At 48.8% G+C, this 23,408-nt stretch overlaps 1 protein-coding gene across 1 annotated transcript in view; it reads right to left on the bottom strand.

The window, feature by feature from the left end:
• Nucleotides 1–23,408, bottom strand: part of LOC147891398 (putative serine/threonine protein kinase IRE4) — a 364,420-nt gene that overhangs the window by 40,829 nt on the left and 300,183 nt on the right. The window contains exons 14-16 of the mRNA XM_087389248.1: nucleotides 19,542–19,593; nucleotides 2,925–2,981; nucleotides 2,645–2,803 (exon numbers count right to left, since the gene is read on the bottom strand). Coding sequence (XP_087245374.1) covers nucleotides 2,645–2,803; nucleotides 2,925–2,981; nucleotides 19,542–19,593 — 268 coding nt within the window. The remainder of the gene's footprint in view (nucleotides 1–2,644; nucleotides 2,804–2,924; nucleotides 2,982–19,541; nucleotides 19,594–23,408) is intronic.

The following is a 23,408-nucleotide window of genomic DNA, read 5'->3' as shown; positions in this document are numbered from 1 at the left end:
GGAGGGATGGAACCAAGTGGTGGAAAATCAACAGGGGAAAGAATCCTGGCACCTGAAGAAGAAGCCCTGTCAATAGGAAACCCAACCACTGGCTCCCCAAAAGTAGCGGGCACAAACTCCTCCTCTGGGAAATCTGAACTCTCTGCCAAGGCTGAAAACGAGTTCCTGTGGAGCAAGCCAGACACTGGAGTGCGAAGGATCCCTTGTGAGGGAAGAGGATCAATAGTGTAAGCTATCCCCTTCCCCCTATCCAAGGGAGGAAGTGAGGAATGCTCTCTATCCTGTGTCTGCCCAGCCGCGGAGATCTCTCCTACCTCAAGAGGAGCATCTGGCACTACTGTGGATCTAAGGAAGAAGCTGCAACTAGGGAGGAGGTCGAAGCTTCAGCGTCTCGGATTGTGCAAGGTGAGACAGGAGGGACAGCTTGAGGTGAAGCAGAGTCTACTAAGGCACCCTCGTGAACTAAAGGAGGGACCTGCACACGTACTGGAACCCACTGTAGAGCATCGCGTGTGCCTGAGGGAGGTGGGGGTCGAGGAGCAGGTGAAGGACCTGTACCACCCCCCTGTCGAGGCCGAGGAATAGGTGCTGGACCTGTACCACCACCTAACTGAGGAGGACTGCCAAGCGAAGGACGAGGAGCAGGAGCTAGACCTGTACCACCCCTCTGTCGAGGTCGAGGGGTAAGTGCTGGGTCTAAACCACCCCCTGTCCCCCCTGTCGATGCCCTGGGGCGGTAGCTGTACTAGAGGGCTTCTAGGGCCTTTTCTTCTTCCTGGGGCAATCCCTGGCAAAGTGTCCCGAGGTCCTGCAAATCCTGCACTGGTCCTGCCTGCCTGAAATCTCTACTCTTTGGCGAAAAAAGAAACCATCCAGGCGCTGGATCATAACGTGATCCATCTTGAGGTTAGGATCCTTGCAAAGGACCCTAACTCTAGGAACCCCATCAGCCTTGGTTGCCTCTGCTGCAGTCAATGGCAACCCAGGGAGGGGTGGGATCTCAGCAACTGCGCCAAAATGCTCCCCAATAACAGAAAGAAGTCGATGGTAAACCTGGGGAAGCCCGGGGAACCTGATGAAGAGCGAGAAGATTTTCTTATCTGCCTCTACTGGGTCGAAACCAATATGAAAGGCTTCAAAGAAGATCTTCCTGTGCCCCAGGTGTAAAAACTCAGCCTTGAGCACAGTGCTCGCAGCCTCTGGAGTGTCAAAAACAATTTCGAAAAAACCTCGTCCCAGAAGACGTACATCTAACAATTGTGGAGTGAGGTCTGGGGGGAGAGCCGCAAGCATCCAGTCTCTAGCTTGGGATCTGGAGGGGTGAGACCCGAAGATGCGTGCTAGCAACGTGGTAGAGCATTCAATCTCTACATCCTTTTTGAGCTGCTGCAACTCGTCTTTAGAAAAAGTGATAGTTTTCACGGCCGGTGGAGGTGGAGTAGGATTGGCTGACAGAGTATCCATCGCCAATCAAGGTGAGGAGGCCGACTCTAACAAATTAAAGGCTCCTTCCGTTCCAAAAAAGCTGCGGGAGAAAAGGGGGCAGAAGGAGGGGAAAAGAGGGAAGGAGGAAGCAGGGGGGAAGGGGAGGGAAGGAGGAGAGGGGTTGAGAGGGGAAAGGGGCAAGCTGAGAGGGAGGGAGGGGGCGCTGGAGGGGAGGGCTGAGAGGGAGAGGAGAAGAAGGAGAGGGAGAGGGAGAGGAAGGAGAAGGAGAGGAGGGAGAGGGAGGGGCAGTGAGGGGGCGAGGCAGGCTGGGAGGGGGAGGAGAAGGAGCGGGGAGAGAAGGGAAGGGGAGGAGAGGGGGGGGGGAGGGGGCGGAGAAGCAGGGAGGAGGCGGGAGGGCAGGGGAGCAGGCTGAGAGGTAGGGAGAGGGCTGAGAGGAAGAGAGGGGGCGGGAGAGCAGGCAGGGAGGGGGCGGAACAGCAGGGGGGAGGCGAAAGGCAAGCAGGGGGAGGGGGCGGAACAGAGGGAGGGGGCGGAAAGGCAGGGGGAGGGGGCGGAACAGCAGGGGGGAGGCGAAGGAAGCAGGGAGAGGGGGCGGAACAGGGGGAGGGGGCGGAAAGGCAGGGGGAGGGGACGAGGGACAGGCAGGGGGAGGGGGCGGAGCAGCAGGAAGGGGGAGGGGGCGGAGCAGCAGGGAGGGGGCGAGGGACAGAGGCTGAGGGGAGAGAGGGAGGGACGGGCTGAGGGAGGGGGAGCAGCAGGGGAACGGGGAGGAGCAGCAGCTCCGTCTAATTCTTGCTCCTGCAGTTTTCAATCATACTTAATGAAATAATCTTTTTGAAAAAATATATATATATATGTATATATATATGTGTATATATATATATCTAGGGGGCGAGGGACAGAGGCTGAGGGGAGAGAGGGAGGGACGGGCTGAGGGAGGGGGAGCAGCAGGGGAACGGGGAGGAGCAGCAGCTCCGTCTAATTCTTGCTCCTGCAGTTTTCAATCATACTTAATGAAATAATCTTTTTGAAAAAAAAAATATATATATGTATATATATATGTGTATATATATATATCTATATATATATATATATATCTATATATATATATATATATATAAAATCCCCTTCTTCACTTTTGTTCCCTCCCTCCCCAAAAAAAGGCACTGTATGCTTTTGTTTTCATTAAGGTACACACCTCTTCCTCTCGTCTCCCCTTTAAGGATCTCGTGCTCGTACTGTCAAAGGAACAGTCACCAGAACATACACATTCTTGGAGTGAATTCAAATGATCACCAGTTCTGGAAGCGAAATAGCTAGTATCATAAAGACTTTCAGGGCTTGGAATAAATGCTGCCTGCATCAGGAAAGGCTGCAGTTACCGTATCATGTTTCATTCAAGATAGGAAGTAAATATTCGAATAAGCCATATCATTCATAGATATTTGCCAATAACAAAGAAAATTGATACAGCATACCTTTTGCCTGGCAAGTGTATCCCAATTTATGTCTCTGAAAAATGGATGTAATTTCACCTGCACAAAATCTTAAAATTATTCTGTCCTCAACTCCCAACACCAATCACATGATAGTAGACATTACTGAAAGTACAGTTCTCATTAAGCCTCATCATCAAACCCACATCCTCATCCATTGCAGCATACCTTGCTACAGACCTAAGCTCTATATAGTGTGATTCCAGCCCTCGAAAATGCAACTGCGATGAGCTTAAATAGTGGTAGGTTTAGGTTACCCTTGTGACTGCTCATTCATTGCCAGATCAATGCTTCCTAAACTCACAATGCGTTCATCATCATGGGATTTTGTTGTACTCAAAGTCTCCGGGACTTCCACCAAGAGTCACACCTGGGTCACATCATGGTCACCTCAGCAACATGCCAAGTTGTTAGACCTTGGTCATACCTAGTCGCATCATGTTCACATATGTTCACATCTTGGTCACTCTAGAACAAACATGGACATGACTTGACATGACTTGGACATGACATGACTTGACATGGACATGACTTGGACATGACTTGACCTGGACATGACTTGGGTATGATGGAAGCAACACATGACTGAAGAGTGCCAAACCTCAACCTCGACCAACCATGGTCAAAGTTGATCAGAGGGAAGTACTGGCGCAATGGTACACGAGATACACCTGTTGGTGCACATGGGAAGCAGTCCAGCTCACGCAATGGTGCATGGGATACACTTGTTGGCGCACATGGGAAGCAGTCCAGCAGAGTGCACAGGCACACAGGCGGTACTCGTTGTTGCATAGGGGAACAGTCCAATAGTTAAGAGGTATAGGTGGTGCACCAACCCTCGCAACCAACTAGTGTCAGGAGCACAGGGAATAGACACGAGAACACATGGAGCATGGGATTCACTGACCCAGAATAGGCTGGAGTGTTGCGGAAGCCATCAAGGGCAGAGCGGCCCACAAACGATGGAATGGCTAAGGATGGCTAAGGATGCAAGAAGACATCCAATAGGAAGAAGGAAAGGAGATTGGCAGCAGGGGGGGTGGAGCAGAGGAGGAGAAGGTGAACAGGGGGAAAGGGGAAAGGGGGAAGGACATTCTGGCAGGGGCGGGAGGCGTGAGTGAAGGAGTGAGAGGCTAGAGTCAAGAGCTCGCCTCTGTGTATCTTCTCTGGGTGTATCAGTCATCTTGCTTTCTAATGAATTATGCTACTCCCCATCTCTGCTCGCTACTCTAAAATCTCTTTCTGTTGTGTTCTCCTCCCCTCCTCTCCCTTCACCTGGTGCAACGGACCTATGTCATGTGGTTGAAGTTCTTTGCCGTTCATGTCGAGGGTTGGCTTTGATGATGTTGTTCCGCTTTGGTCTTCTTCTTGCTCACATCACTTCAGCACTTGTACCCCTTGCACATAGTTGACACCATCTACCGCTTGCACATAGTTGACACCATCGACTAGCACTTGCCTACGTACCATCAGTGACACTTATGGCATGTCTTACTCGCTTCTCGCACCAGTGGCCCTAGGCCTCCGGTAATACTTCCGGAAGTGTTAGGAACCCCCCCCCCCCTCAGACAGTTTATGGCGATCACGGTGGGACATTGCTGGTGATGAGTAGCACAAGTGAAGTGGTGATCTAGGGTCCTAGAGAGAGGTCTTATGCCGAGTAGTTTTGAAACATTTGAAGGAGCTAGCGAGAGAACTAGGAGGTACTTGAGGAGAGTGGAGAAAAGACTTCCGGCAGACCAAACGTGGTACAAGAAGCATTACGTGCGACGTAAGTTTGCGAAGTCCTCAACTCGAGCACAAAGTGAGCCCATTGGAGCAGTAGCCAGAGCAAGTAACTTCATCGACACTCTCATTGACTTGGACTCCTGGTGGTCAGATCCGGAGTCTGGAGAAGAAGAAGTGCGAAGCGGAGAATAGGTGAAAGAAGAGGTTACGAAGGACAAGGGCTCCTCAGGGCTCATCAAGGTCAAGGCAGCCCCTCTCCTCCTCTTGTAATGATGTCTTCATCAACCACCTCTTCTGCCGGAGTGGTGACTCCATCTGCTCCTACCTCGTCTGGACAAGCTGCTACCTCATCTATTATGCATAGCTCCGGGCTCTTAGCTAATCCTTCTTCCACATCTATCCCACTGGGGGGTACTTTTACTCCGGCCATACCTTTACCTGCCATGATGGTTTCATCTCCCTTTCCATCCACACCCGTACTGCCTTTTCCACCACGCCCCCCCTTTCCTGCTGCCTACTCATCCATGACTACAACTTCGTCCCTCTCTTTCCCAAATGGTCTCTCATCCTCTTTAACCCCCACATCTTCTATGTTCGCACCCTTTCCCTCTGCAACACCGAGACCCTCCGCGTATGCAGGACCATCTGTGTACACTTCCTCAATGGCTACATCAGTAGTGACTTCCCCATTGTGGTCTTCCACAGGAGGTGTTGTTGGTGTAGTCTCCTCCTTTGGAGCACCCACACTCATTACCGCTCCATCAGGACTCCCTCCAACTCTTGCATCTGCTTCAGCCTCTTGGGTGGGGATGGCCGTTTCTCAGTCCTGCAGACAGAGCTAGACTTCTCGAGCTACTAAATAAGGTCCACGTGAAGACTCAAAAGTTCAAAGGCCACCTCCATGAGGATGCGGAAGCTCATGTGAGGAAATTCCTCATAGCATGTACAGCTAAAGGTGTGGAGAATGAGCATGCGTTCCTTCAAATCTTCCCCTCGTCATTGGAGGATGCCGCCGATGTATGGTACAGTCAATTTCCCCCTGACCACTTCCAGACGTGGACAGACCTAAGGGAGGAATTCTTACGCACTTTCAAGTTGGAAAAATTCGAACACATGATTGTCCAAGAGTTATCCATTGATACCATGAAGCCTGGCAAAAGTATCTCAGAGATGTACACAAGGATGAGGGTCCTGGCCGCGAAGATGTCGGTGCCACCCAATGATGCCGTCATGAAGGGGTGGTTTTTGAAGGCTTTACCCTCCACCATTGCTATAAGGCTGGTTGACAAACTCCCTGAGCATGCCTCACTACAAGAATTCCTGAGGGGAGCGGTGAAGATGGAACGGTCCCAGTTAAGTTTCGCCTCAACACCCACCCAGACCACCCAACTTCTGAGAGAAGAGGGCTCAGAGGCATGGCAACAACTCAAGAAGGAATTAGAAGAAATCAAAGAAGGTTTGAAAGATATAACAAAAGTGGATGGACCGTCACCCTTTGAAGCTCAGATAAGAAGTGGTCTCTGGTGCACCGATTGCAAGGGTTCTGGCCATGGCTACTGAGAATGTCCATCGAAGCGTAAGGTACCCAACCCGACCTCCTTTTGCACATTTTGTGAAATTCATGGACATGATGCCTCCGAGTGTAGGTATCTTAAGGGGTTGAGGAAGCTTCTACCGGAGTATCCAATTGGAGAACCACTGGTGGCTACAATCAACAAAGCTGCACCGACCACTTCAGGGCCAGTACCCCTAGCTTCAGCCCTTGTGAAGGCACCTGAACCACTCACCCATCCTATCATTCCACCTCCACTACTTCCTAATCCTCCTTTGCTCCATGCTCCTACTCCTAGTGAATTTGGGGCTCCATACTTCTATCCTCTGCCCTACTATGCACAATATCAACCACCTATGTCAGGGGGTGGATATGGACCCGCTTATATCCGCGGTCGACGGGGTGGGTTCTGAGGTGGACGTGGAGGCAGAGATACCAACTTTCGCAGGCCCATCATGTGCTATAGATGTGGCGAGTACGGCCATTACCAAGATGATTGTACAGAACCATTCAGGGGACCCTCTTGTACACAGTGCAACACAAATGACCACTACACCAGAGATTGTCCCAATGGCAGAAGGGAATCAACATCGCAAGTCAACATGGTTGATGTAGTAGTGGCGGGGGAGGGTGACAAACCCCATTTGATTGGTGCAGTGTTGGGAGCTGTGACTAGGTCACAAACGAAGGGTGACAGTAGTAAGGATGACTCAACATCAATATCGAAGGCCTCATCACCAACTAATACCAGCTCAGTCACAAGAGGAGCATCCCCACCTCCTTCCTCCAAGGTGGACAGTGGGCACAGGAATGCATCACCCTTGTCCTCTCCTGTAACTGGATTAGATAGAACCCGAAGGGCCCCACAGCCATCAAGACCTATCAATAGCTCTAAAACTACCTCAACTCCAAGTGAGCAATCTATGCCTTCAAGGTACCAAGAGGTGGTCAGAAGTGTCACCAAAGATCTTCAATCTAGCTCTAAAGATGAAGGCGTCACACCTCAGTTCCCTTCCCGCAAGTCCAGAATAGTGAGGTTTGCAACGGAAGTGACAACTTTAGGGCAAAAACGTGAGGAGTCACAAGCAGGCCCATCCACTTTCCACTCAGGAAGCACAATGAAGCAAGAGAAGGAAAAAGGAATTAAGCCCAGTAGTGCCCAAGAAAAGGGGAAATGGGTGATGGGAGACAAGAAATATTGACTGAGAATCCAGAAGCACCTCCTCTCCCTCGCGTGAGCTTCGACCCTCGGCCAGAAGCTCGGCGGATGAAGGCACAAAAGGTTATTGCTACTGTCCAGCCTTATTCTTTGATGGATTTTAGGCCCAATATCACCTTACGACAACTCTGTCAATTGTCTCCACATATCAAGCATCAGACTATTGCATTCTTCAACCGCATGCCAGGAGGGCGCCAAAGGGGATTTGTTCAAGGCGGGCCCACAGCAGAGACGGTAATAGTTCAAGATGGAGTAACACTAGACAATTGCTCAGCCTATGCTGCCGTCACATGTGAACAAAGTCCCAATCTCGCAGTGGAGATCAATGGGGTGGAGCTGAAAGATGTTTTCTTGGATGGTGGGGCAGCAGTGAACATCATGCCGAGAGGTACTCTTCAACAACTGGGTTTGAAATTGACAACTGACGTACACTTTCAAGTGCGCATGGCGGATCAACGCAAGGTGAAGCCTATGGGGGCTGTCAAAGGTGTTCACATGAAGATTGGGGGAGTTACATTCCTATCTAATTTTATCGTACTTAATATGACGGAGGGTGGGCAGACTTATCCTCTACTTCTCGGTAGACCATGGTTCTACTCAGCAAAGGCCATTCAAGATTGGTCAAGTGACGAAGTTCGACTGCCTTTGGGATCCACATCCTTAGAAATAGACATGGTTACTGGAAGGGCTCGTCACCGACCTGTGGAACTTGGGGAAGAGGATTTTGAAGAAGAAGAAGAAGGGGTGGAAGAGGAGTGATGGGCACTTGGGGATTGGCCCCTATAGAAAGAAGAGCTGGTCTATGTGGAGAACTTCAGACGTTCAAGGCAAGCTCACAACATACAGGGAGAAGAAGATGTCGCGGACCTTGTTCTACTCGACTTATACATGTCAGAAGCTGACCCCCCAACGACACAGGAGGTTCCCAAAACTACATACGAGGTGGTTGGACTACCATACAGAGGAATGCTCAAGCAAGCACAAAAAGGAAAAAAGAGAATGGTCCCAAGTGCTGCCTCTACATCTCAACCATTTCCAGAAGACACCTAACCGTCCTAACCGAGCTCTTGGATGGAAGAAGTAGTGGGGGATTTTTCTCTGGATGATTCTCCTACGCACCCAGCAGTGGGAGCAGAAGAACCGAACAACTCCACATCAGGAAGCATACCTCAGGTTGACCATGCCAGGGATTGGAGGTATCTTAACATTGGGACAGAGGACCAACCACGACATCTTAAGGTAGCCAGTTGGGTCTGGGAACATGACTATCTCCTTGCTGAATTGTCTCATTTTTTTCAAGAGTATGTCGATGTCTTTGCCTGGTCATATAAGGATTTAAAGGAAGTACCCACTGAGTTCATGGAACATCGCATCGATCTATATCCAGAAGCAGAGCCGGTGATCAGGTGACCATATCGCATGAATCCTAACTACAACCAGCAGACCACTTGTCAAGGATCTCTTCAGGTGAAGCAACCATAGGAGTTGATGATGACCTTCCAGATGCGGGCCTCTTCCGTGTCGGTGCCACAGTACCAAAAGATGACTGCCTGTTTGCTGTGGACTGCTTTCCCCCATGGTATGCAAACATTGTACACTTGGAGGCAGTTATGCCCTATGAGTTCCACTCCACGTGAAGACCACTAGGGTCATAGCAGAGATGGATGATAACTTGGAGGCATGCACACTTGAGAGATTATGGGATCTTGAAGCCTTGGATGAACATCGTCGTGAAGCGATCCTTGCTCAGGACCCAGTGGAGGGGTTTATTTGGCCCCCTTGGAGGGCAAGAAGTTACCAGCACCTGTACATAGCTGACGGGTAAAGAAGTATCATCCACATTGACTCTCTCTCTTTGGATAAGGACTTCCATTCCTATTAGTTGAATTTTTATTTATTCAAAAAAAAAAAAACAATGTATTCCCTTTCCTAACCCTCTCAAGCTTCTACTCTCTGCCCAGTTGCGCTCTTTGGTGCGAGATCAATAAAAACTGAGTTTCTCCTTCTCTGGCAAGGCGGAAACAGCCCTTGCCTTCTCTGGCACACATTTCTCCTTAATCCCTGTTCACCCCTGTAACTCAGGTTGAACCTCTGTTCACCCATGTTCACCTGCAGGTCACCCTGTTCACTCCTAGGTCACCCCACTCCTGTTCACCTCTAGGTCACCCATGTTCATTCCTATGTCACCTCCCCCTGTTCACCTCTCTGTCACCTCCTATGTCACCTCCCCATGTTCACCTCTGTATCACCCATGTTCACCTCCAAGTCACCCCTGTTCACTCCTAGGTTATCCCTGTTCACTCCTATGTGACCTCCCCATGTTCACCTCTAGGTCACCCATGTTCACCTCCAAGTCACCCGTGTTCACTCCTAGGTCACCCCTATTCACTCTATGTCACCTCCCCATGTTCACCTCTCTGTCACCCATGTTCACCTCTCTGTCACCCATGTTCACCTCTAGATCACCCCTGTTCACTCCTAGGTCCCCCTGTTCACTCCTAGGTCACCCCTGTTCACTCCTATGTCACTTCCCCAAGTTCACCTCTAGGTCAACCATGTTCACCTCCAAGTCACCCCTGTTCACTCCTAGGTCACCCCTGTTCACTCCTATGTGACCTCCCCATGTCCACCTCCAAGTCACCCCTGTTCACTACTAGGTCACCCCTGTTCATTCCTATGTCACCTCCCCATGTTCACCTCTCTGTCACCCATGTTCACCTCTAGGTCACCCCTGTTCACCTCCAAGTCACCCCTGTTCACTCCTAGGTCAACCCTGTCCACTCCTATGTCACCTCCCCATGTTCACCTCTAGGTCACCCATGTTCACCTCCAAGTCACCTTTGTTCACTCCTAGGTCACCCGTGTTCACTCCTACGTCACCTTCCCATGTTCACCTCTATGTCACTCCTGTTCACCTCTAGGTCACACTTGTTCACTCCTCTGTCACCCCTGTTCACCTCTAAGTCACCCCTGTTCATTCCTATGTCACCCCTGTTCACTCCTATGTCACCTCCCCATGTTCACCTCTGTGTCACCCATGTTCACCTCTAGGTCACACCTATTCACTTCTATGTCACCGCTGTTCACTCCTATGTCACCTCCCCATGTTCACCTCTCTGTCACCCATGTTCACCTCTATGTCACCCTTGTTCATCTCTAGGTCACCCCTGTTCACTCCTATGTCACCTCCCCATGTTCACCTCTGTGTCACCCATGTTCACCTCTGGGTCACCCCTGTTCACCTCCAAGTCACCCCTGTTCACTCCTATGTCACCTCCCCATGTTTACCTCTGTGTCACCCATGTTCACCTCCAAGTCACCCCTGTTCACTCCTAGGTCGCCCCTGTTCACTCCTATGTCACCTCCCCATGTTCACCTCTAGGTCACCCATGTTCACCTCTAGGTCACCCCTGTTCAATTCTAGGTCTCCCCATGTTCACCTCTAGGTCACCCATGTTCACCTCTAGGTCACCCCTGTTCAATCCTAGGTCTCTCCTGTTCACCTCCCCATGTTCACCTCTAGGTCACCCCTGTTCAATCCTAGGTCTCTCCTGTTCACTCCTATGTCACCTCCCCATGTTCACCTCTTTGTCACCATCTCAAATCTCGATGTGATCATTATAGGTCTGGCTACCACATATATAAATCCAAATACGAGGACATCCGCAACCTCATGGACACAGTTGAGGAAGAGGCAAAGACCAGCCCCGGAACATCACCACACCCACCACACTCACGCCCTTCCTCTCCCTGACCTTCATCCAGCAAGTAGTAGCTCCTGGATCTTTTAGTTCGGCATTTCTTTTTGTGAGCTCTGTACATTTGGATTCTGCAGTTCTCATGTAAGTAAAGGAATTTTGGAGTTGTATGGCCATGAGCCAGTTTTATTTCAGTTTTACAGTTGTAAGGCCATGAGCCCTTTCTTTTCAGTTTTGGGGATGTCAGCCACAAGGTCACTTTCTTATTTGTAATTTATACTTAACTTTCTCTCACACAGACCCTCAGTCATTCACCGAGACAGTGAATGATAGTGGCGGGGGATCTGTTGTACTCAAAGTCTCCAGGACTCCCACCAAGAGTCACACCTGGGTCACATCATGGTCACCTCAGCAACATGCCAAGTTGTTAGACCTTGGTCATACATAGTCGCATTACATAGTCGCATCGTGTTCATATATGTTCACATCTTGGTCACTCTGGAACAAACATGGACATGACTTGACATGACTTGGACATGACTTGACACGACTTGGACATGACTTGGGTATGATGGAAGCAACACATGACTGAAGAGTGCCAAACCTCAACCTCGACCCACCATGGTCAAAGTTGATCAAAGGGAAGTACTGGCGCAATGGTACACGAGATACACCTGTTGGTGCACATGGGAAGCAGTCCAGCTGGCGCAATGGTGCACGAGGTACACTTGTTGGTGCACATGGGAAGCAGTCCAGTAGAGTGCACACGCGCATAGGCGGTACTCGTTGGTGCACAGGGGAACATTCCAATAGTTAAGAGGTATAGGTGGTGCACCAACCCTCGCAACCAACTAGTGTCAGGAGCGCAGGGAATAGATAGGAGAACACATGGAGCACAGGATTCACTAACCCAGAACAGGCTGGAGTGTTGCGGAAGCCATCAAGGGCAGAGCGGCCCACAAACGGTGGAATGGCTAAGGATGGCTAAGGATGCAAGAAGACATCCAATAGGAAGAAGGAAAGGAGATTGGCAGCGGGGGGGTGGAGCAGAGGAGGAGAAGGTGAAGAGGGGGAAAGGGGAAGGGGGGAAAGACATTCTGGCAAGGGCGAGAGGCGTGAGTGAAGGAGTGAGAGGCTAGAGCCAAGAGCTCACCTCGTGTGTATCTTCTCCGGGTGTATCAGTCATCTTGCTTTCTAATGAATTATGCTACTCCCCATCTCTCCTCCCCTCCTCTCCCTTCACCTCATGCAACGGACCTGTGTCATGTGGTTGAAGTTCTTTGCCGTTCATGTCGAGGGTTGGCTTTGATGATGTTGTTCCGCTTTGGTCTTCTTCTTGCTCACATCACTTCAGCACTTGTACCCCTTGCACATAGTTGACACCATCTACCACTTGCACATAGTTGACACCATCGACTACCACTCGCCTACGTACCATCAGTGACACTTATGGCATGTCTTACTCGCTTCTCGCACCAGTGGCCCTAGGCCTCCGGTAATACTTCTGGAAGTGTTAGGAACCCCCCCCCCCCTCAGACATATTTTCTCCTTTTATCACGGGATTCATTGCCAGCTTGTTGCCTCTTGAACTCACAATTGTCTTCTTCAGCATGGGATTCGTTCCTTATTGCATTGTGGGCTTTTGAAGAATCTAAACCAACTTTGGCGCCTCCCTATTTCATGATCACATCCCTCGTGCTCTTAATCATGAGAGATACAAGCACACATCTAGAGTGATAAACTGAAGGAGAATTAGGTTTATGCAAAAAGATAAGAGCACTACATCTAAAAGGAGAATTACGTATGTGCAAAGATACAAGCACTATATCTAGAGTGATAAATTGGAGGACTCCTCTAACGATGAGAATGGCCCTATCTGAATCTGCTCCCTCCTAAAACATATGAGGAAATGAAATTTGTGAGCCAGGCCACATGCGGTGGACTAGTTTAGTTTTGTGAGAATCTCTCGAAATAAGTGCATTCAAGATCGCCTCAAAGAAAGCCATATCACCTTTTATGTTTTCTTCTCAACTTGTCATTGAAAAATCAATTCGATAGGAACATAGATGTTGCAAATAGACGTTACTCATGAGGATACTAATTCTTGGTTGGCTTGTTTCTTCTCGAAGGATGTGCTTAGTAGGATCCTTGTACTTCTGATAATTTTAGACTGTAGACGTGCAAGAGTTTATTAAGCCAAGCAATCTGCATTGGCACCCAAACCATATTGCAGGTTGTCATGGTAGCTTCTAGGGTATTCTATCCCTAGGTAAGCTTGTGAATTTGTGTTTAAAACCCCCAAAGAAAAGACTTCTATTAAATATGAAGGAAGATCCAAGAGCAATGCTCATGGGAGAAGTACATCATACAAGGCATGAGAGAAAACTCCCTAAAAGTGCAAAACCAAGCTCATGCAAGAGAGCTAGAGAAAATCCTACCATAAGGCTGAAAGTGCCACCTCAACCTTGTAGAGGACTCTGAGAAAAATGGGAAGCCACTACACTCCCTAAGGAGAACATTTCTCCTAGTAGAGGCTGCCTGAGAAGATCCCAGCATGCCCATGCAAATGGCCATCAAGGTGTGTACAGTATCTGCCCAAATATTGGCCAATGTGTGTGTAGGGTGGACCTAGGAAATGTCCAAGCCCTCTATGCATCTAGATCTCCAAATTGCCACATTGATATGCTCGCCAGAATCTCCTAGAAAGTATCCACATAGGCATATGCACTTCCATAAGAAGACCTAGGAACATCATCTACCCATGTCGCTGAACTGACAGAGCCCTAGAAGAGGAATAACAAATTTAGGCGAGCGGAACAGATTAGTCTAAGTTCTTTTTTGTATAACATCTCTAAGTATAGGGTTCAATGTTATCATTTATACACACAATTTATGAAAACTCCACAGTGACCATCTCTCATCTTCGTCACCATCTTCTTCTTGACACACAGAGCTCGGAGCTTGCCGGCTCAAGCCCCTCCCCTCTATCACCTCAAGCCCCCCCCCTCAAGCCCCTCCCCTCCATCACCTCCACCCAGCTCGCCTCCCACTACTAAGCAGGAATTGAGAAGGCCTTGAAATCTCGTTGGTAGATGCAATCATCTCGACTGTGGACTTTTGGCAACAAACGGACATGTGGTGTCACCTGTCTCGCATAAATCCGTCTCCTTCTCTGCCTTAATGCACCCCCTTGGGACGATTCCGTGGTTGGATGTGGCATTCGCTCGAGAAATTCGATAGCTCATCAGAGTCATCACCAAGCTCTCCATCATCAGCAGGTGACGACGAGCAACACTCCCCTTCTGGATGCACGGCATTACCAATCGTAACCTTGCGGATGCAAAAATTCAAGCTCACGAATCAATGACACCCCATCGATTCCATGTCATTCCGCCCTCGAAATTCTCCAGTGCACAGCAGCAACTGCGATGATGGAGCTCGTTTCTGAGAGGATGGATCGTGGCATTCGTGCACAGCGTCGGCGAGCAGACGAAGAGCTTGCGTGCTATGCCAAGCTTTACAGAGCGGGGAGCGTTGAATCATGCCGTGGAGTCCTCTTGAAGGAGGGGTTGACATCGATGGTAAGCAAAAGCACAGCAAGAGGAGCAGCAACAGCTACTGCTAGTAGTGACGATCGCTCGAGGGATAATCTCCAAAGGAAAAAATTCATGGGTTTACTGCTGCGGCAGAGATCGGGTGTTCAAGGCAAGGCCATTTGCGCCGGGCGCAAATGGGCTCAGCCTAGAGCTTTTTTTTTTTCCTTTTTTTTTTCAAGTTTATTATTATTATTATTATTTTCTTTTGCGGGGCTGGTCAGGCTGCTAAAAAAGAAAGGGGACCAAGGGAGTACAAAAAAAAGGGGGGGGGGCATCCATGGGCTCACGCCCTCAACCAACACTAAGAGAGCAAAAACTAGCTAAAGCCAGGTTCGCAGCTCTTTTAAGGAAGAGCTCACCACCGGGGACCTCTTCGTCCGAAGGTAGTTTCCTTCCTCTATGCTCCCTTCTTGCTGGACTTGCAGTGCAGGGCATTGCCTTGTAAGGTTGTGGTGAGGGGACTCATGCCTGGGCAGGAACCTTGGAAGGATTTCTTTTTTGGATGCATTCAAGCTTGCACACCTACCTTGGGAGATGATTGGGTGGACAGCCCTTGCTGGATTTTTACTTCCGCCTCTCTCAAATCTCCAGCCTCTCCTCTCATGACTGCTATCCTCAAAGCTTGGGGGAGCTTCAGGAGCACTCTTCGAAGGGTTCTGCCCTCTACCCTCAAAGAGATTGATAGGGAGCCGATTGTTTGGAACGATAGTATACTTGATGAGCATGGCAAACAACTGGGCACTTCCCATTACATGCAGTAGTCTAGATGGGAGAGAGGCCCCGCCTACACAGTAGGCACTTGGAAGGCTTTTATCAAGCTACCTAAGGATCAGAGACTATAGTCCGTGAGTCACCTCAGAGGGGTATCACGCAAGATTCAGCAGATAGATGCAGCCATCCCAGTGGAATGGACAGTTGAGATGCCCATTACTTCCACCACTTGGATGGGAGCTTTTTCGAGGACAGCAGTTGCTCTACAGGTGATCGCTCTTCGAGGTCTCGGGGAAGATGCACTGGTCTTTGACGTTGGGAATGGAGGTATACTCTCCAGATCCACGGATGATATTCTTCTAGAGGTTGCCTTTCAGCCTTTCAGGATTGCTGGTTTTGTGGACCACGGAGCGGGCTTGCAGTGGTACTTAGACCCTGACCCTCTACTCTTGGCCCTGGGATCCTGGAGGTTGTGGTTATATGGAGGTGCACCTATCAGGTGCTTGCAGTGGGACCTGGGAGAGTGGGAGTGGATAGATCATGGGCACCGAAAGAGGGGGATTCCCTTCTTTTGTTTCACGGTTGGAAATGCCACGAGATTTCAGCTGAGCAGTAGGGGTTGGATTTCCTCCAGAGCCCCCCATTGGGACAGCTTCTTCATCACCGTAAATTTGCGTAGGAATTTTTGGAGGAGGCTCTGGAATTCCCTCAGAATTAGAAAGATCGCTCTTTTCTTTTGGCTTTCTATTCATGAAGGGATTGTAGTGAACCTGTGGAGATCACAATTTGGGGCTGATCCCACTTGCCCTTGTTGTCATTCTGCAGAGGAGTCGCTCCGACATTGCCTTTGGGATTGTAGTCAGGCGAGGACTGTTTGGAAAGGGGTTACTCGAATACTCAGCATTTTTCATACTTCCCCTTTCTTCATGACTTGGGGTACGGTCGCATGATTATCCCTTATTGAGCTCCAGGTGTTTTATGAGGGTGAGCCTTCTTCTTGGGCACTCTTGATCCGCCGGCAGGTGATAGAGCCCTGCTCTCTTCAGGATGTACCACTTAATCCTTTCAGAGCTTCACATGCTTCAGTGGACACCTCTTGGGAGATTTTGGCTAGCATTTCCTCTTGGCACATTTGGAGAGCTAGATGCACAAAGACCTTGGATGGCACCCAGATACACCCATCACAGGTGTTCACAGCTATTTGGAGTGACACGGTTCACACTTTGATAGCCATATGGGCTAGCATGCATGGCCCTTCACGGGCAACCTCTTCTAGGAGGACTGTATTTAGTTTGGAGGGCTTCTCCCTTTTTCTCGGAGGTTTCTACCGGATTGAGATGGCACTATCAGCCCCAATCCTTTCTTTTTGGCTCTTGAGCTTTTCATGCATTGCATGGTGTATCCCGTATGGAGCTTGCTCTAACGGTTTTTTTTTTTAATACTTAATAAAAGTCTCTTTTTGGAAGGAAAAAAAAAAAACTTTAGGGGGACACCCCATCGATGCGAACCTCCATGTATCTAAGGGAACGTGATGCGGGTTAGCATCTAGATAGCATCCTGAAGCAAAAAACATTACTCCACATGTCCCACGAGCCTGACAGGCTGAAAAGAAACATCCACAAGGATATAATCTATAGACCTAGATAGCTTGTCCCCAGAATGAATATCAAAGACTAAGGCATCCTTGTCTAAACAACATCGTAGTCCTATGACCTGAAGTGGGATATCTGACCTTGTGAAGGCCCCCAAGCCAAGTAGATTGAGAGTGAGGCCCATCACCTTCATAAACTCCATCCAAGGTATGACTGCATCAAATCTGCTGAATTCTTTCTGCACTTCCTCTGAGGTGAAGATTTGTCAAATATCGCTCAACTAGAAGGCTTTGTCTCTTTGAGGGTCTCCCACTTTCTCAGCTCCATCCGGACCCACCATAGTGGAGATGGACCTCTTAGATATAGTTTTTTCAATCAACCACCAAGATTGATTGCATGATAATTCACCATTGTAGACTGCATCACCTTTGTAAATGTTTCACTAGTGCATCATTCACAAGATGTTGATTTCTCAGGTGTCATTGCTAGCAGATAATTGGAAAAACGATACTACCTTCTTAATGGCTTGCTCAAGATCACAGCAAAGTAGTGGGTACATGGTCGATCTACATGTGGCACAAGCAGTCCAACAATGCCAAAATAACCCATAACCCCGACCAATTTTGCCATCACCAAGCATCTTGATGCATACAACTACTCCAACTTCAAGGCAATGCCACCAATGCATATGTCCATGTTGTCATAGCTTCGATGGAAACATCTAGAATGCTTTGCGTCCACATCTCTTCACGGCCACACTCCAAACAAATAACATTGGTGAAATAATCTGATAACAGCAGAAAGAACAAGAACGTCGCTAGTGTAAAGGGACACTCGAGAAGGAGAAGAACTCCACGCTAGCATCCTAGTATGGCTGTTATTATAAATTCGGTACAGCATCAGTGTAATAAATCTCCTCACCAGCTCTCTTCTTAAAATATCTTTAAGATGACTCCCTATAGACTGTGTAGATACCCTGAGTAACATGAATCAAAAGGCTAAGAAGACAAGGTGAAGAACAACCTCAGCTTGGAGGAGTGGGTAAGGAGGGTCCTAACCGCAAGAAGGAGCAAGACCTGGGAAAGGAAACCTAGCCTACAACAAGGCTGGGTAAGATCCAGGGGAGGCTGCTAGGGACAATGGACAGAAAATACTAGACAATGAAAGATAGAAAAGGGCCAAATGAAGATAGGGCTCAAGTAGGAATGTTTATTCCATAATAAATCTCTCTTAAAACAATGGACACACAGATATTTGCTCCTATGCTACATGGCCTTCTTATCCACAATCTTTAAAAAGGCCTAATAAGCCTACACCCTTAAATATGATGCATTTCATTAACTTTCAGTTTTACCTCCACAAAATGGACTTGCTAGGTTTGAGACGAGTTTTTGGAAGCTTACTCATCCCTTGGTTTTGTTTTCCAAGATATAATACATTATAATGTTATCATAAAGTTTTAGAAAAAATCCCTAGCTCATAGTAATACCAACACTGTATCATAATGGGCCTATCAGTTGCAAGGGCTTCCACAACCCCTATGACGCTGGATTGTTTTTGCTCTTTGTTTTGTTTTTGTCCATTTAATACATGAATACAATGTGAAAAGGGCCACTGTAGGGAAAAGGTCAGAAGATCAGTTCGACCCAGTCTGCTAAATGTCACTGTCATTCTTATACCTATGTATACATTCAAAATGTCCTTATAATAGTAACCCATCAAGTATAGAACTTCAAGTGTAATAAGTGGACCTCCAAGACAGTATCGTATGCTAGTAAAGCACCATCAACAATCTCCTTCAAAAAGAGAAGCAACAAGATAGGGTATGCTGCCAAATATATGTACACATAATTTGAGGAACATCCTTCCCCATGCCTATCACGATCACAACAATTTGACTTCAAAACTCACAACTACATCATTTGTATGGTGGGGCATGCACATTTTCTCTTTTCTGACCATCCATGGTGCTCAAGTGTCAATAAATTTTACATCAGTATGCTCATACCATACATGTAAGCGTTTAAACTTTGCATGGACATTGCTTCAGTAAGGTCTACATACTCGCAAAGTTTCATATGGTTTCCGACATAGTTTGTATGGTGGGCCATGTGTACTTGGCATTTTTCAACCATGCATGGACATAAGTGCCGAAACTCTATGCAATTCACCAATGTTTCATAAAAAGTCTGTTGCCGAGCTTTCATAGCTAAAGATGCTGCAACACAGTCAACTAAAGTGCCCCTATAGACTTATCATGAATCACAATTCATTCTGTGGTAACTTGCAGTTTTAAACTTTGCACAGTTCACCAATGTGTCATAAAATATGCGGAAAATTCTGTTGCCGCACTTTCATAGCTAAAGATGCTTCAACGCAGTCAACTAAAGTGCCCCTATAGACTTATCATGCATCGACAATTCATTCTGTGGTAACTTGCAGTTTTTAACTTTAAAAATGGTGTTCAGACAACATCACTCAAAGTTCAAGTCTATGAGAATACCTCTGATGCACCCTTTGATCCAAGCCGCTGGATTGGACACTCAATCAACAGCCTGCATCCACAAGGAATATACCATATACTTTCTCACTGTTCTAATTCAAAATTTGGTTTAGTCCCTCTTTTGTATGCCACTTTAACAAAAAGCACTTAAAATAACGAAGTTGAAATCCTAATGTTTTGGTATTATAGAAGACTAGGTTGTTGCATTGAGCAAACCTACAAACAGAATTTCTTTAGTGCAGAAAAGATATCAATCCTTCAATATGCAAGCCTGCTTCATCCACAAGCCAAAAACACATCTGATAGCATGCCTCAACAAAATATGGGGAATATTTGCTGACACTTTGATAGTTAAAGACAGGGAATAGGTCAAAGACAGGTTTGTGTGTGTGTGTGTGTGTGTACACACACTTTTTTGGGGTGAAATTACACACACACACACCGGCACATCAGAATTCGATGTCTGCTGCTGCTCCCCGCTCCTCCTGCTGCCCTCCCTTCAATTCCCCTCCTTGCTGCCTCCTCCCTCCCCTCCCTCCCTAGCTGCCTCTTCCCTTCCCCTCTCCTCCCCTCCCCTTCCCCCCCGCGCCCCCCCCGCGCTGCTGCTTGCAACCTCCCCCCCCCGCACGCTGCTACCTGCGCTGCCCCCCCCCGCGCTGTTGCCTACGCTGCCCCCCCGCGCTGCTGCTCCCGCGCCCCCCCCCCACGCTGCTGCTTGCACCCCCCCCCCCCGCACACTACTTGTCTGCTCCCCACTCCTCTCCCCCCCTCCCTCTCTCCTCTTCACTCCTCCCCCTCCCTGCTGTCCCCTTCCCTTCTCTCCCTCCCCCTTGCTGCCCTCCCTCTCCCCCCTTCTTCAGCCTCCCTCCTCCTTCAACCTACCCCCTTCTTCTTCTGACTTGCTCTCTCTCCTCTCTCCCTCCTTCCTTCACCCTCTCCCTTCAGGTGTACCCCCTTTTTTTTGGGGGTATCTTGGGCATCAGGAAAGTGGACGGAGTTTTTTTGGGTGTTTGAGTCGGCCTTCCCCACCTCGATTGACGAATGGGCACCCATTCAGTCAATCTGTTACCGCACACACCGGCCACGAGAACCGTCACATTTTCAAAAGACGAGCTGCAGCAGTTGCAAAAGGACTTGGAACATGAGTGTTCCATGACTCTCTTTGCACACATCTTTGGTTCACACCCCTCCAGATCACAAGCTAGAGATTGGATACTTGCGGTGCTTCCCCAGGAGCTTGCCCCCCACCTTAAGTATGTTCGTTTGTTGGGATAAGGCTTCTTTCAGGTGTGCCTAGATTCCCCGGACGTCACGAGAGACTTGCTACAGGCTGGGTTTCTACTTCTAGGCTACAGGAGGATCTTTTTGTTTCCCTTTAAACAAGAAAGTGATATATTCCATTCAAAACGAATCATACAACAGGTGGGAGAGAAAGTACTCTATCCCTAGCCTCAACAATGTGGCAAAAAAGCCATGGTGGTGGTCTAAAATGCCACGACATCCCAAAAGGGGTCAAATGAAAAAATAATGAGCAGTCCCATGTCCTCATGAAGGATAAAAGTCTCCCACGAGCTGCCAAAGAGGTGCCTGTACACCGCTCCCACTGACTCCTTAGAGTGAAGATAATCTCCACCCAAATGGAAGCAAGAATGTCAGCCTCCATGCATAAATGACCCCCAAGGACAAAAGAACATCACGAACACCTTATCCGCCATAGGGTAATGCTAGAAATCACCTCCCAGGCTGAACCTGCAGGTGAAGTAGACCTAGAATCCTGAGTTGGTACTGGTATCAAAAATAAGTCCTGTGGCTCCATGATGCTAATATCAGTGGGACCCCGTCTCTCGCGACACTGCATGAAGAAACCGTGGTCTCCTGGCTCTGACTCATAGACGGCAAAGGCTCCAGATCCTCTCCCCCAAAGGGCAGCACCCCATGTCATCAGAAAGGACTCGGATGTAACATATGAGAGCAACCTGGAGATACCTGTCCATACCACTCTAGAGCTGGGGCAGCTCCATAAACAATGCTTACTAGATTCCTCTGCAAGATGACAATGCATACACAAGCAGGGTCTACCCATCTGCTGAAGCCAAGTACCCACAGGTATACCCCTATGAATAGTGAGCCAAAGGAAGTAGGAGACTTTCCTGGCTCTACTGATGCCCCAAAAGTGAGTCCAGTAGCTCTGCAAGAGCTCTGCAGTAAGTCCCTGTGCGTGCCAACACTGTGAGGCAAATGGTAGGTGATGAGAGTCTCTCTGCTGAAGCCTATAACCTGCCCTCGTCGAGTACTGGAAAAAAGGAAGAGGACGAGCGCTTGCCACCGGAGCAGGCCACGCCCACTCACCTGGGTCCCAGTCGAGCTCCGCAAGAGGTCGACCCTGAAAAATGCAAAGTCTCCATCTAGGATCCTCTGCAATGGTCGACCTAGATGGATCTGTGGCCCATTCCTTACCCAGGCAGCCAATGACCCTGACTCTCTGCCAAAGGAGTTCCTATCGATCCAGTGGCTGAGTGGGATACAATCTGTGAGAGGAATCCGTCTCAAAATAAGTAAACGGTGCCGGTCCTAAACAAACTCCAATGCATAGCCCAGACATTGAGAGAGGCTTGGTTGACAGAGGACACTCCTGAGGATCAGGGCTGGTTGTTGTGGGTAGAAAGGGGTTTGGCTAGAGTCAGCATGGCCTGCCAGTTGAGGGCAAAAGAGGAGAAGGAAAAGCTCAGGATCAGAGATCGCAACGCTAGAGCGGAGGTATCCAGACTTCAGAGATTGATTCAGAGCTTTCCTCATTCTCTTTTCATGAGAGGGCAGCTTTCAGAGGCTCAGGAGAGACTAGAGGAGATTCAAGGCTGGAGGGCCCAGTTGAGATTTTACTCCCAGTAGACCTTCTGGATCCAGAAGGGGGATAGATGCTCTAGAGAGTTCTTTAGGGCAGTGGGTCAGAGATACTCTTCGGACAGCCTTCGCAGACTTGTGGATGAGGCCGGGTATTTTCAAACGGATCCTCATCGTCTTGTTGAGATCACTTCTGGTTTCTATTCCACTCTTTACACCGCCGATCCAGTCACCGAGGAGATGATCAGAGCCAGAGAGGAGATTTGGAGTCATGTCCCCCAGATGGTCTCAGACAGGATGAGTCATGCTTTGGATAGCCCACTATCACTCATGGAGATCACAGATGCGTTACATGAGCTGCCCAGAGACAGATGCCCGGGGGAGGATGGTCTGTCGCCTCTTCTTTTAGAGCTCTCTGGGGTACGATTGGGCCTCATCTACTTTCTGCCTTTTCAGAGGCTCTCGATACAGGATCTTTGGGTGAGGCATTATGCACAGGTATGATTTGTCTCATCCCGAAGACTCTGTGTCCTGAAAAACAAAGTCCGGAACCTTCACAAAGCCTGTGCTCTCCAATCGAGAGGTAGGGAGAATCTGTAATAGGACTGGAGCATGGTCAGATAAAACATAACCCGGGCGGATCCCAGTCTGTCCTCCTCTGGCCTGGCCCCAATGGCCAATATAAAACCTGTCAAGCCTAGCCAAAGAGAGGGAGCCATGGCAAACCCCAGACCAAGAGAACTGAAGACTATCAGCCAAGTGGCGAAAGTCGTCCAATCGAGCTGCATCATGAAGTCCAGCATGCAAAACAAAACTATCCCACTCCACTCTCTCCCTATTAGAAAGTCCACTCTCTGTCTGGCCCGACTTGTCTTCAGAGAATTCAACCATGTTGACATCTCCTCCAACAATCCAAGTGTCTGCCTGAGGAAGGGACTCTCTGAGCTGTCTCCAAAATGCACGTCTGCGGGCTGGATCCGTGGGAGCATACACATTGAGAACACCAATTGCTATGCTCTCAATCTG

This window comes from Dipteris shenzhenensis, chromosome 18 (genome assembly GCF_047967505.1).
Source record: "Dipteris shenzhenensis isolate YYH24624 ecotype China chromosome 18, Dip_SZ_1.0, whole genome shotgun sequence".
In the NCBI taxonomy this organism is placed as follows: Eukaryota; Viridiplantae; Streptophyta; class Polypodiopsida; order Gleicheniales; family Dipteridaceae; genus Dipteris; species Dipteris shenzhenensis.
This window is presented reverse-complemented; position numbering and strand designations above follow the sequence as displayed.